Source organism: Coregonus lavaretus (assembly GCF_964263955.1).
Source record: "Coregonus lavaretus genome assembly, chromosome: 25".
Classification (NCBI taxonomy): domain Eukaryota; kingdom Metazoa; phylum Chordata; class Actinopteri; order Salmoniformes; family Salmonidae; genus Coregonus; species Coregonus lavaretus.
In genome coordinates this window covers 40,437,946-40,451,815 of record NC_140012.1, presented here as the reverse complement: position 1 = coordinate 40,451,815, position 13,870 = coordinate 40,437,946, and the positions used below count along the sequence as shown (strand labels likewise).

General features: G+C 43.2%; 1 protein-coding gene across 1 annotated transcript in view; it reads left to right on the top strand.

Moving 5' to 3' along the window:
- The window catches only part of LOC311101052 (cholesterol transporter ABCA5-like), a 46,918-nt gene extending 40,026 nt beyond the window's left edge, over window positions 1-6,892 (top strand). Inside the window, exons 33-37 of the mRNA XM_084142086.1 lie at window positions 765-884; window positions 4,832-4,984; window positions 5,053-5,132; window positions 5,406-5,461; window positions 5,595-6,892. Coding sequence (XP_083998212.1) covers window positions 765-884; window positions 4,832-4,984; window positions 5,053-5,132; window positions 5,406-5,461; window positions 5,595-5,735 — 550 coding nt within the window. The 3' untranslated portion in view covers window positions 5,736-6,892. The remainder of the gene's footprint in view (window positions 1-764; window positions 885-4,831; window positions 4,985-5,052; window positions 5,133-5,405; window positions 5,462-5,594) is intronic.
- The last annotated feature ends 6,978 nt before the right edge of the window (window positions 6,893-13,870 follow it).

Genomic DNA, 13,870 nt, shown 5'->3' with positions numbered 1-13,870 from the left:
CAGAATTGAAGGAATGATGGATGGCGCTAAATACAGGGAAATTCTTGAGGGAAACCATTTTCAGTCTTCCAGAGATTTGAGACTGGGACGGAGGTTCACCTTCCAGCAGGACAATGACCCTAAGTATACTGCTAAAGCAAGACTCAAGTGGTTTAAAGGGAAATATTGAAATGTCTTGGAATGGCCTAGTCAAAGCCCAGACCTCAATCCAATTGAGAATCTGTGGTATGACTTAAAGATTGCTGTACACCAGCAGAACCCATCCAACTTGAAGGAGCTGGGGCAGTTTTGCCTTGAAGAATGGTCAAAAATCCCAGTGGCTAGATGTGCCAAGCTTATAGAGACATACCACAAGAGACTTGCAGTTGTAATTGCTGCAAAAGCTGGCACTACAAAGTATTGACTTTGAGGGGGTGAATAGTTATGCACGCTCAAGTTTTCAGTTTTTTTGTCTTATTTCTTGTTTGTTTCACAATAAATAAATAAAAATGCATCTTCAAAGTGGTAGGCATGTTGTGTAAATCAAATGATACAAACCCCCCCAAAATCAATTTTAATTCCAGGTTGTAAGGCAGCAAAATAGGAAAAATGCCAAGGGGGGGGGGTGAATACTTTCGCAAGCCACTGTATATGTATATCAACTTCAGCCTAAAATGTTTTCAGTTTTTCTTTTAGTTTTAGGTTTTATTGTTCTACTCTGTTAAGTAACCAGTAAAGTGCTAAGGCTATGGTCCTTCTGTTCCTCTGTTGTGTCCTGTCTCCAGGAGGGCTATCCGGGCAGCGTTTAAGAACCACAAGCGCGGAGCCATCCTGACCACTCACTACATGGAGGAGGCTGAGGCGGTGTGTGACCGCGTGGCCATCATGGTGGCAGGGCAGCTCAGGTGAGTGTTGGGGTATCAGAGTAGGGGTGAAGATGGGGGGAACATAGAGTTGGATAGAGGGTGCACAACACTGTTTTTGTTGTGCCCTCTATCCAATTCTATGGGGGGGGGGGGATGTCCAGAAACTCTGACATTGGGGCAAAGGTGTTATGTTGTAATTACATTGCTTTGGCTAATAATCTATGTCGCAATAACTTATTTATATATTCTTACAGTGAGGGAAAAAAGTATTTGATCCCCTGCTGATTTTGTACGTTTTCCCACTGACAAAGAAATTATCAGTCTATAATTTTAATGGTAGGTTTATTTGAACAGTGAGAGACAGAATAACAACAAAAAAATCCATACAAACGCATGTCAAAAATGTGATAAATTGATTTGCATTTTAATGAGGGAAATAAGTATTTGACCCCCTCTCAATCAGAAAGATTTCTGGCTCCCAGGTGTCTTTTATACAGGTAACGAGCTGAGATTAGGAGCACACTCTTAAAGGGAATGCTCCTAATCTCATTTTGTTACCTGTATAAAAGACACCTGTCCACAGAAGCAATCAATCAATCAGATTCCAAACTCTCCACCATGGCCAAGACCAAAGAGCTCTCCAAGGATGTCAGGGACAAGATTGTAGACCTACACAAGGCTGGAATGGGCTACAAGACCATTGCCAAGCAGCTTGGTGAGAAGGTGACAACAGTTGGTGCGATTATTCGCAAATGGAAGAAACACAAAATAACTGTCAATCTCCCTCGGCCTGGGGCTCCATGCAAGATCTCACCTCGTGGAGTTGCAATGATCATGAGAAAGGTGAGGAATCAGCCCAGAACTACACGGGAGGATCTTGTCAATGATCTCAAGGCAGCTGGGACCATAGTCACCAAGAAAACAATTGGTAACACACTACGCCGTGAAGGACTGAAATCCTGCAGCGCCCGCAAGGTCCCCCTGCTCAAGAAAGCACATATACAGGCCCGTCTGAAGTTTGCCAATTAACATCTGAATGATTCAGAGGAGAACTGGGTGAAAGTGTTGTGGTCAGATGAGACCAAATTGGAGCTCTTTGGCATCACCTCAACTCGCTGTGTTTGGAGGAGGAGGAATGCTGCCTATGACCCTATGTTTTTCTGCTAAGGGGACAGGACAACTTCACCGCATCAAAGGGACGAAGGACGGGGCCATGTACCGTCAAATCTTGGGTGAGAACCTCCTTCCCTCAGCCAGGGAATTGAACATGGGTCGTGGATGGGTATTCCAGCATGACAATGACCCAAAACACACGGCCAAGGCAACAAAGGAGTGGCTCAAGAAGAAGCACATTAAGGTCCTGGAGGAGCCTAGCCAGTCTCTAGACCTTAATCCCATAGAAAATCTGTGGAGGGAGCTGAAGGTTTGAGTTGCCAAACGTCATGCTCGAAACCTTAATGACTTGGAGAAGATCTGCAAAGAGGAGTGGGACAAAATCCCTCCTGAGATGTGTGAAAACCTGGTGGCCAACTACAAGAAACGTCTGACCTCTGTGATTGCCAACAAGGGTTTTGCCACCAAGTACTAATTCATATTTTGCAGAGGGGTCAAATACTTATTTCCCTCATTAAAATGCAAATCAATTTATAACAGTTTTGACATGCGTTTTTCTGGATTTTTGTTGTTGTTATTCTGTCTCTCACTGTTCAAATAAACAGTGAGAGACAGACTGAACAAACACTGTTCACTATAGTCTGATCATGTCTTTGTTAGTGGGCAAACGTACAAAATCAGCAGGGGATCAAATACTTTTTTCCCTCACTGTATGTTGTAAGAACTGTTACAAGTATGTATTTTAGTCATACTGTATTGAGGTATATTTTAGTGTTTAGATATTTGTATTTTTTTGTCTTTATTAAAGATCCCATTAGCTTCTTCCAAGGCAGCAGCTATTCTTCCTGGGGCCCAGTCACATTAAGTAACATCACAAAATAAACAAACAAAAAGCAAAATAAAAACAGTACATCACATAACATCACCACACCACTACATACTGTAGGACTTGTTTTGTTGATACTCTTGTCAAGAGCAGAGCATTGCATTATTACGGACAGACCTCTCCCCATCTTAGCTACCATTGCGTCAATATGTTTTGACCATGACAGTTTACAATCCAGGGTTACGCCAAGCAGTTTAGTCTCCTCAACTTGCTCAATTTTCACATTATTCATTACAATATTTAGTTGAGGTTTAGGGTTTAGTTAATGGTTTGTCCCAAATAAAATACTTTTCGTTTTTGAAATATTTAGTACTAGCTTATTACTTGCCACCTATTCTGAAATTGACTGCAATTCTTTGTTAAATGTTGCAGTGATTTCACACGCTGTGGTAGCTGACGTGTATAATGTTCAGTCATCAGCATATATAGATATAGGCTTTAATCAGTGCCAGTGGCAGGTCATTAGTAAAGATTGAAAAAAGTAAGGGGCCTAGACAACTGCCCTGTGGAATGCCCGATTCTACCTGGAAAATGTTGGAGAGGCTTCCATTAAAGAACACCCTCTGTGTTCTGGTAGACAGTTAACTCTCGAACCAGAAATTATCAATTTCTTTCAGCCAATCATTGGTCATTTGTGTAAGTACTTTACATGTTGAGTGCCCCTCCCTATAAGCATGCTGAAAGTAAGTTGTTAATTTGTTTACTGTGAAATAGCATTGTATCTGGTCAAACACCATTTTTCAAAAGGTTTACTAAGGGTTGGTAGCAGGCTGATTGGTCGGCTGTTTGAGCCAGTAAAGGGTGCTTTGCTATTGTTGGGTAGCGGAATGACTTTTGCTTCCCTCCAGGCCTGAGGGCACACACTTTCCTGTAGGCTTAGATTGAAGAGATGACAAATAGGAGTGGCAATATAGTCCGCTATCATCCTCAATAATTTTCCATCCAAGTTGTCAGACCCAGGTGGCTTGTCATTGTTGATAGACAACAATAATTTTTTCACCTCTTCCACACACTTTACGGAATTCTAAATTACAATGCTTGTCTTTCATAATTTGGTCAATTATTAATGGATGAGTAGGTTCAGAGTTTGTTGTTTTCATGTCGTGCCTAAGTTTGCTAATCTTGCCAATGAACAAAATCATTAAAGTAGTTGGCAATATCAGTGGGTTTTGTGATGAATGAGTCACCTGATTCAATGAAGGATGGAGCTGAGTTTGCGTTTTTGCCCAAAATGTCATTTATAATAATAATATGCCATTTAGCAGACGCTTTTATCCAAAGCGACTTACAGTCATGCGTGCATAAACATTTTTTTGTGTATGGGTGGTCCCGGGGATCGAACCCACTACCTTAGCGCTACAAGCGCCGTGCTCTACCAGCAAAGCTTTTTTACTGTCTTTGTTTCATAGTAGTTTCTTCTTCTTTTTGTTTAATTTAGTCACATGATTTCTCAATTTACAGTACGTTTGACGATTTATTTGCCATTCCTTTTGATTTGTCCCTCTCAACCAGAAATGTTTTTAATTCCTCATCAATCCACGGGAATTTAACAGTTTTTACGGTCATTTGTCTTTATGGGTGCATGCTTATTAGTAACTGGAATAAGCAATTTCATAAATGTGTCAAGTGCAGCGTCTGGTTGCTCCTCATTACACATAACAGACCAGCAAATATTATTTACATCAACAACATAGGAATCACTACAAAACCTCTTGTATGACCTCTTATACACTATATTAGGCCCAGACTTTGGAACTTTGGTTTTGCTAGATATGGCCACTAAATTATGATCACTACATCCGATGGATGTGGATACTGCTTTAGAGGAGATTTCTGCAGCATTGCCAAAGATGTGATCAATACATGTTGATGATTTAATTCATGTGCTTGTGTTTTCTGTGTGGTGCTGAGATCTGGTGGTTAATTGGGGAGTTGATTTGTGATCGATGATGTTGGTGGTGATGACGATGTGTCCTCTGTCTCTCAGGTGTATTGGTTCTATCCAGCACCTGAAGGGGAAGTATGGCCGTGGCTACAGCCTGGAGGTGAAGCTGAGAGAGGAGCTGACGGGGCTCCAGCAGGTGGCGCTGCTCCACAAGGAGATACGACGAATCTTCCCTCATGCTGCAAGACAGGAGAGGTGAGTCAGAGCAGAGGTGTGTGTGTGTGTGTGTGTAATGACATGCTAAAGCTGTCTCTGTCTTGCAGCTTTGCCATCCTGATGGTTTACAAGATCCCCATGGAGGACGTCAAGTCTCTGGCCAAGTCCTTCTCTCAGCTAGAGAGTGGTGAGTCGTGTGTGTGTCTCAGTTGGTAGGGCATGGCGCCTGCAACGTCAGGGTTGTGGGTTCGATTCCCACGGGGGACCAGTATGAAAAAGTAAAAACATGTATGCACTCCCTACTGTAAATCGCTCTGGATTAGAGCGTCTGCTAAATGACTAAAATGTTAAATGTGTGTGATCACTCTCTGATCACCTGCCTCGTGTTTCATTGATCAGTTACAATGTATTAAAAATACATAATAATGTATTCTAATGTCCTCTACTCCTCTGCCTTCAGCTAAGCAAGCTTTCAACTTTGAAGAGTACAACTTTTCACAATCTACCTTAGAGCAGGTAAGATCTCCCTTGTGAACCTTACCTTGAATGTCATGTGATCTTACATAATTTTACATTGTAGTCATTTAGCAGACGCTCTTATCCAGAGCGAGTACTTGTCTTTCTTTCGTTCTTCCTCCCCCTCTCTCAGGTGTTCATGGAGTTTGCTAAGGAGCAGGAGAAAGAGGAAGAGGAAGTGGGTTCCCTCAGCACCACGTTTCAGTGGCAGCGCCTCCGCCAGGACGGCCCTGTGCCTGTCAACCAAGCAGACAGCATTGTGCACCAGCTCTGAGCTCCACTGGGTGGGGGGCACCCTGACTACATGGCACTAACCTCGTCCCCAGGCTAAAGTGGCTGGAAACATTTTATTATGGCACAGTCTATGCCAACCCTGGTAGTGCACTTACCCGTCGCCTCACCAGCTCACACACACACCCACCCACCCAAACTAATGAGATGGTTGTCACAGGACGGACAGACGCCCATATGGGCATTGCCCTGGAGGGCTAGAAGCCTTACACACACACTGGAAATGTGTGTGTGGGATGTTTTTTGGGTTTTTTTCTCTCTTTGAGGCTGAGGTGTGTGAGTTGTGTGTTCCTGACTCTTCCTCCTTCTCCTTCTCTGATGCCTCGCTGATACCACTTATACCTACTCCTGTTTTGTAATAGGATAGATTTGTTTTTGTTGTTGGTATATATGGATATATAGTATTTATTGATTCCTTATCCTTTCCATCCATTTCCCTCCCCGGGGTAACCTTATCCCTCCCTGGGGTAACCTTGTCCCTCCCTGGGGTAACCTTGTCCCTCCCTGGGGTAACCTTGTCCCTCCCCGGGGTAACCTTGTCCCTCCCCGGAGTAACCTTGTCCCTCCCCGGGGTAACCTTGTCCCTCCCCGGGGTAACCTTGTCCCTCCCCGGGGTAACCTTGTCCCTCCCCGGGGTAACCTTGTCCCTCCCCGGGGTAACCTTGTCCCTCCCCGGGGTAACCTTGTCCCTCCCCGGGGGTAACCTTGTCCCTCCCTGGGGTAACCTAAGTGAAAGGGTCTGGTACACAAGGTTATCCATGGGAGAGTCAGTACAGTACTTGGTCCACTGTGTTTTATAACACCAGTCCAGTTCTGGATCTAGATCCATTAGTACCAAAGCACCACACACACACACACACACACACCTAACCTAACACGTCGACACTGAGGTGCTTTTAGCATCTGTAGCATGATGTGGACTATATTTGCGATTGAAGTTGTGTAGGTTGCTTGTTCCGTGGTGGGACAAGTGGACGCCTGAATACAGACACACACTACTGACTGATCAACAGACAGCTGTACGGAGAGATGGAGAGGCCTTTTTCCATTGCTGTTGTGTAGCAGAAGGAGCGACCCAGCAGAGCTGGAGCTTCAGCCCTCCCATGCATCGCCCTCTGGTGGGTGTGAAGAAGATCACGCCTCACTGAGGGTCTGCTGCTGTTACTCTGTTTGTCTCTGGCTGCATCTGGAAGGGCACTATATTCACCCATAGGGTCCTGGTCAAAGTAGTGCACTATATTCACCCATAGGGTCCTGGTCAAAGGTAGTGCACTATATTCTGTTTTCTGTTTTTTTGTCTTATTTCTTGTTTGTTTGCATCTTCAAAGTGGTAGGCATGTTGTGTAAAGCAAATTATACAAACCCCCCAAAAATCCATTTTAATTCCAGGTTGTAAGGCAACAAAATCCCAACTAGATGTTAAACCCACCTCCCCTCCCTCCCTCTCAACTAGATAGTAAACCCACCTCCCCTCCCTCCCAACTAGATATTAAACCCACCTCCCCTCCCTCCCTCCCAACTAGATATTAAACCCACCTCCCCTCCCTCCCAACTAGATGTTAAACCCACCTCCCCTCCCTCCCTCTCAACTAGATATTAAACCCACCTCCCCTCCCTCCCAACTAGATATTAAATCCACCTCCCCTCCCTCCCTCTCAACTAGATATTAAATCCACCTCCCCTCCCTCCCTCCCAACTAGATAGTAAATCCACCTCCCCTCCCTCTCTCTCAACTAGATATTAAACCCACCTCCCCTCCCTCCCTCCCAACTAGATGTTAAACCCACCTCCCCTCCCTCCCTCTCAACTAGATAGTAAACCCACCTCCCCTCCCTCCCCACTAGATATTAAACCCACCTCCCCTCCCTCCCAACTAGATATTAAACCCACCTCCCCTCCCTCCCAACTAGATATTAAACCCACCTCCCCTCCCTCCCTCTCAACTAGATATTAAACCCACCTCCCCTCCCTCCCTCCCAACTAGATATTAAACCCACCTCCCCTCCCTCCCAACTAGATATTAAACCCACCTCCCCTCCCTCCCTCTCAACTAGATAGTAAACCCACCTCCCTCCCAACTAGATATTAAATCCACCCCTACTCTCTCAACTAAATATTAAACCCCCTCCCCTCCCTTCATTTGTTATGTGGTGTTTTGGTTGTTGGATATTAATATTGGAGCAAGTTACTTGAACTGGTTGTTCAAAGCTTCCTTTGTCTCTTGCATCATGTCATGTGTGTGTTAAGGTTATCATTATGCTTTTTGTGTTGTCATACAGTGGGGAAAAAAAGTATTTAGTCAGCCACCAATTGTGCAAGTTCTCCCACATAAAAAGATGAGAGAGGCCTGTAATTTTCATCATAGGTACACGTCAACTATGACAGACAAAATGAGAAAAAAAATTCCAGAAAATCACATTGTAGGATTTTTAATGAATTTATTTGCAAATTATGGTGGAAAATAAGTATTTGGTCAATAACAAAAGTTTCTCAATACTTTGTTATATACCCTTTGTTGGCAATGACACAGGTCAAACGTTTTCTGTAAGTCTTCACAAGGTTTTCACACACTGTTGCTGGTATTTTGGCCCATTCCTCCATGCAGATCTCCTCTAGAGCAGTGATGTTTTGGGGCTGTCGCTGGGCAACACAGACTTTCAACTCCCTCCAAATATTTTTTATGGGGTTGAGATCTGGAGACTGGCTAGGCCACTCCAGGACCTTGAAATGCTTCTTACGAAGCCACTCCTTCGTTGCCCGGGCAGTGTGTTTGGGATCATTGTCATGCTGAAAGACCCAGCCACGTTTCATCTTCAATGCCCTTGCTGATGGAAGGAGGTTTTCACTCAAAATCTCACGATACATGGCCCCATTCATTCTTTCCTTTACACGGATCAGTCGTCCTGGTCCCTTTGCAGAAAAACAGCCCCAAAGCATGATGTTTCCACCCCCATGCTTCACAGTAGGTATGGTGTTCTTTGGATGCAACTCAGCATTCTTTGTCCTCCAAACACGACGAGTTGAGTTTTTACCAAAAAGTTATATTTTGGTTTCATCTGACCATATGACATTCTCCCAATCCTTTTCTGGATCATCCAAATGCACTCTAGCAAACTTCAGACGGGCCTGGACATGTACTGGGGGACACGTCTGGCACTGCAGGATTTGAGTCCCTGGCGGCGTAGTGTGTTACTGATGGTAGGCTTTGTTACTTTGGTCCCAGCTCTCTGCAGGTCATTCACTAGGTACCCCCGTGTGGTTCTTGTGATCATTTTGACCCCACGGGGTGAGATCTTGCGTGGAGCCCCAGATCGAGGGAGATTATCAGTGGTCTTGTATGTCTTCCATTTCCTAATAATTGCTTCCACAGTTGATTTATTCAAACCAAGCTGCTTACCTATTGCAGATTCAGTCTTCCCAGCCTGGTGCAGGTCTACAATTTTGTTTCTGGTGTCCTTTGACAGCTCTTTGGTCTTGGCCATAGTGCAGTTTGGAGTGTGACTGTTTGAGGTTGTGGACAGGTGTCTTTTATACTGATAACAAGTTCAAACAGGTGCCATTAATACAGGTAACGAGTGGAGGACAGAGGAGCCTCTTAAAGAATAAGTTACAGGTCTGTGAGAGCCAGAAATATTGCTTGTTTGTAGGTGACCAAATACTTATTTTCCACCATAATTTGCAAATAAATTTATTAAAAATCCTACAATGTGACTTTCTGGTTTTTCTTTTCTCAATTTGTCTGTCATAGTTGATGTGTACCTATGATGAAAATTACAGGCCTCTCTCATCTTTTTAAGTGGGAGAACTTGCACAATTGGTGGCTGACTAAATACTTTTTTCCCCCACTGTATAAACTGATAGAATGTCTTTAAAGAACTAGGTCACAGTAGCATCTCAGAGGCCTGGATTGCCAACATTTACCTTCATTTGATGGAATGTATTTTTTCTGTTAATATTTTTTCATAGAAAGTGTTCTGAAAACGTATGTGGGTATAGGAAAGCTCAGCTGGGTTTATGTTAAGTTTCCCTCTGGGTTTATGTTAAGTTTCTCTCTGGGTTTATGTTAAGTTTCCCTCTGGGTTTATGTTAAGTTTCCCTCTGGGTTTATGTTAAGTTTCCCTCTGGGTTTATGTTAAGTTTCCCTCTGAAATTCCTTAACTATAGTTTTATTTGTAAAGCATTTTTTCTACTTTCCTGCCTCGCTTTCTCAAGAAGGGCATTTGCTACTGAGCATTTTTGGTCAAATCAGTGTGCTGTGCTTCCTGGTATTACTATGATAATATGGTAAAACCTCACCACGTTCACAGGCAGCATTTTTTGTCTGATTGTCTGTGGGAGATGAACACTCCAAGAGACCAATGTTGGGCAGTTAAGAACCAGGGGGCTGTTCCTGAAATCTGTCTCAATGTGTTAGCCAGCTATCTTTGATCAATGAATTAGCCAGCTAACGTTCTAGAATCTCTGGAAATAACTCCATCTTTTAAGAAATATTGACTTGAAATTGACCAGGTATAATTGACTTGACAACAACAACCAATTTACAAATTAAGCTTTCAATCAACCAAAAAAAACAAAAGTTATATGTGCCTGTTTATCCAAGTAAATTGGTTAATTTAATAATCCTGCTTTCTGGAATACCCCACTGACTACATGCTTAAAGATGGTGCTTTGTTGTGTTGACCATACTGTAACACTTTTGTGTGAGTGAGGGAACATTATTCTTGTACACATGTAGCCTTGTGCACTTGATCAATGCCTACTATAGTGGTGACAAGGGTTGCAAAATTCCAGGAACTTTCAAATTCCCTGGTTTTCCTGAAATCCCGGTTAGCGGAAACCTGGAATCGGGAGGGAATAATCGGGAAATCCAGAATCCTCCAACCAGGATTTCTGGGAATTTATTGGATTCCTCCAACCAGGATTTCTGGGAATTTATTTTGCAACCCTAGTGGGGACTATCGTCGGCACTGTTATGTTTCACTCTATGAGTTTTGTGTGGAGTGAGATGGACTACATTTATTGAATTCTTAGCCACTTTAAGAGGTTTTTCCCAAGTGCAATATTTAGATGTGCGTGTATGGTCACAAGCGTTCTATTATAAAGGCTATCATGGCTAACTGCAATGTCGATGTATTATTTATTCTGTGGACTTGTCACTTGTAGTAAAATGTAGCCAACTAATAACATCACTTTCCTTCTGTTCTTTTCTGGTGCCCATTCCCTGAGCGCTGTGCTTTTATTTTTTACACGACAGTCACGACCAAAATTATTGGCACCCTTGATAAAGATGGCTGTACTAAATAAATACCAGTAATAAAAAAGTATATAGCTTTATACTAACACAATTGCTCAGAGAAAGAGATTTTGTTTAACAAGTAATTATTATTAATATTTCAAAATTATTGGCACCCCTGTTTTCAATACTCCGGCACCCTCCCCTTGCGAGGATAACGGCACTAAGCCTTTTTCTAAAATGTTTTGAGATTGGAGAACACATTGGGAGGGATCACATTGGGAGGACCATTTCTCAGAATCTTTCCAGATCCTTAATATCCTTCGTCTGCACTTATGGACTGCCCTCTTCAATTCAAACCAAAATGGGGTTCAAGTCTGGAGACCGAGATGGCCATTGCAAAATGTTGATTTTGTGATCAATTAACAATTTCTTTGTGGATTTTGATGTGTGCTTGGGATTATTGTCTTGCTGGAAGATCCACTTGCGGCCAAGTTTCAGCCTCCTGGTAGAGGTAACCAGGGAGGGAGGGAGGGAGCCCTGAGACATGGCCCTCTACTCAGTCTTCCTCTCTACTAACTTCAGCTACAATATCCTCTCTTTACTTCTGTTCTGTCTCTTTCATAATAATTCCCTAAGCTCTGGTGTACTCCTCAATGCTATCGGAAGAATCCCGGAACATATTCCAGTGTGTGCTAGCAAAACAGTCCTGTAGCTTAGCATCTGCGTCATCTGACCACTTCCTTATTAACCGAGTCACTGGTGCTTCCTGCATTAGTTTTTGCTTATAAGCAGGAATCAGGAGGATAGAGTTATGGTCAGATTTGCCAAATGGAGGGCGAGGGAGAGCTTTGTACACGTCTCTATTTGGAGTAAAGGTGGTCTAGATTTTTCTTTCCTCTGGTTGCACATTTAACATGCTGGTAGAAATTAGGTAGAACGGATTTAAGTTTCCCTGCATTAAAGTCCCCAGCCACAAGGGCGCTGCCTCTGGATGAGCATTTTCCTGTTTACTTAAGGTCTTATACAGCTCATTGAGTGCAATCTTAGTGCCAGCATCGGTTTGTAGTGGTAAATAGACAGCTACGAAAAATATAGATGAAAACTCTCTTGGTAAATAGTGTAGTCTACATCTTATCATGATATACTCTACCTCAGGCAAGCAAAACCTCGAGACTTCCTTAGTATTAGATTTTTTGCACCAGCTGTTGTTTACAAATATACACAGACTGCCACCCCTTGTCTTACCGGAGTCAGCCGTTCTATCCTGCCGATGTAGCATATATCCCGCCAGCTGTATGTTATCCATGTCGTCATTCAGTCACGACTTGGTGAAACATAAGATATTACTGTTTTTAATGTCCCGTTGGTAGGATAATCTTAGGTCGTCCAATTTATTTTCAAATGATTGAACATTGGCTAATAGGATTGATGGAAGAGGCAGTTTACTCGCTCGCCATCAGATCCTTACAAGGCACCCCGACCTACGTTCACGATATATCCGTCTCTTTCTCATGCGAATGACAGGGATTTGGGCCTTGTCGGATGTCTGTAGAATATCCTTCGCATCCGACTCGTTGAAGAAAAAATCTTCGTCCAATACGAGGTGAGTAATCGCTGTCCTGATATCCAGAAGCTCTTTTTGGTCATAAGAGACGGTGGCAGAAACATTATGTACAGAATAAATTACAAATAACGTGAAAAAACACACATAATAGTACAATTGGTTAGAGCGCTGTAAAACGGCAGCCATCTTCTCTGGCGCCATATGTTGACCATGACCATGATAGTTTGTTGGTGATGTGGACACCAAGGAGCTTCAAACTCTCGACCCGCTCCACTACAGCCCCGTCGATGTGAATGGGGGCGTGTTACAATAGTGTAATGTATGGTAAAAACATTGATGTAACAAACCATTTGTGTAATTGCCTGGTCTACTAAAAGCCACTCAGGGTGGCTGGGTTACTATAACCTTGTAATGTCCCAGGACCATAGGCCAGACCTCCCAGTAAAACGTATAGAGTGCTTCCACGATGACAGTGTACAGCCAGTAAACAGTTTAGCAGTTACACCGTCGGGCCCCGGTGGCAATATATTAGTAAAACCAAAAGCTTACCCTTCAGTTGGAAGAGTTCCAGTGTTGGATAGTCATAGCCAGCTAGCTAACATAGCATCCCTCTGTTTGAGCCGGGTGTTTGAGTAGTTTAAACTAGCTAGCTGCATTTGCTAGCTAAGTAAATGAAAGTGAAAAAAAATGACGAAATATAGCTCACCTCCATTTTGAATAAATGAATTTGTTCAGTACTAGATTCATTCTCTGATCCTTTGATTGGGTGGACAACATGTCAGTTCATGCTGCAAGAGCTCTGATAGGTTGGAGGATATCTCTCCGGAAGTTGTAAAAGTCTATGGAAGGGGGTGAGAACCATGAGCCTCCTAGGTTATGTATTGAAGTTAATGTACCCAGAGGAGGACAGAAGCTAGCTGTCCTCTGGCTACACCATGGTGCTACCCTACAGAGTGCTGTTGAGGCTACTGTCGACCATCATTGCAAAACAGTGTTTTAATAAATTATTTGGTGACGTGAATATATTTTGTATAGTTGTATCTTAAAAGGATGTCCTTTGGTCTGGAGTCCAAATTGGAGATTTTTGGTTCCAACCGCTGTGTCTTTGTGAGACGAGGTGTGGGTGAATGGATTATCTCCGCATGTGTGGTTCCCACCGTAAAGCATGGAGGAGGAGGTGTTGCTGGTGACACTGTCTGTGATTTATTTAGAATTCAAGGCACACTTAAACAGCATGGCTACCACAGCATTCTGCAGCGATACGCCATCCCATCTGTTTTGGGCTTAGTGGGACTATCATTTGTTTTTCAACAGGACA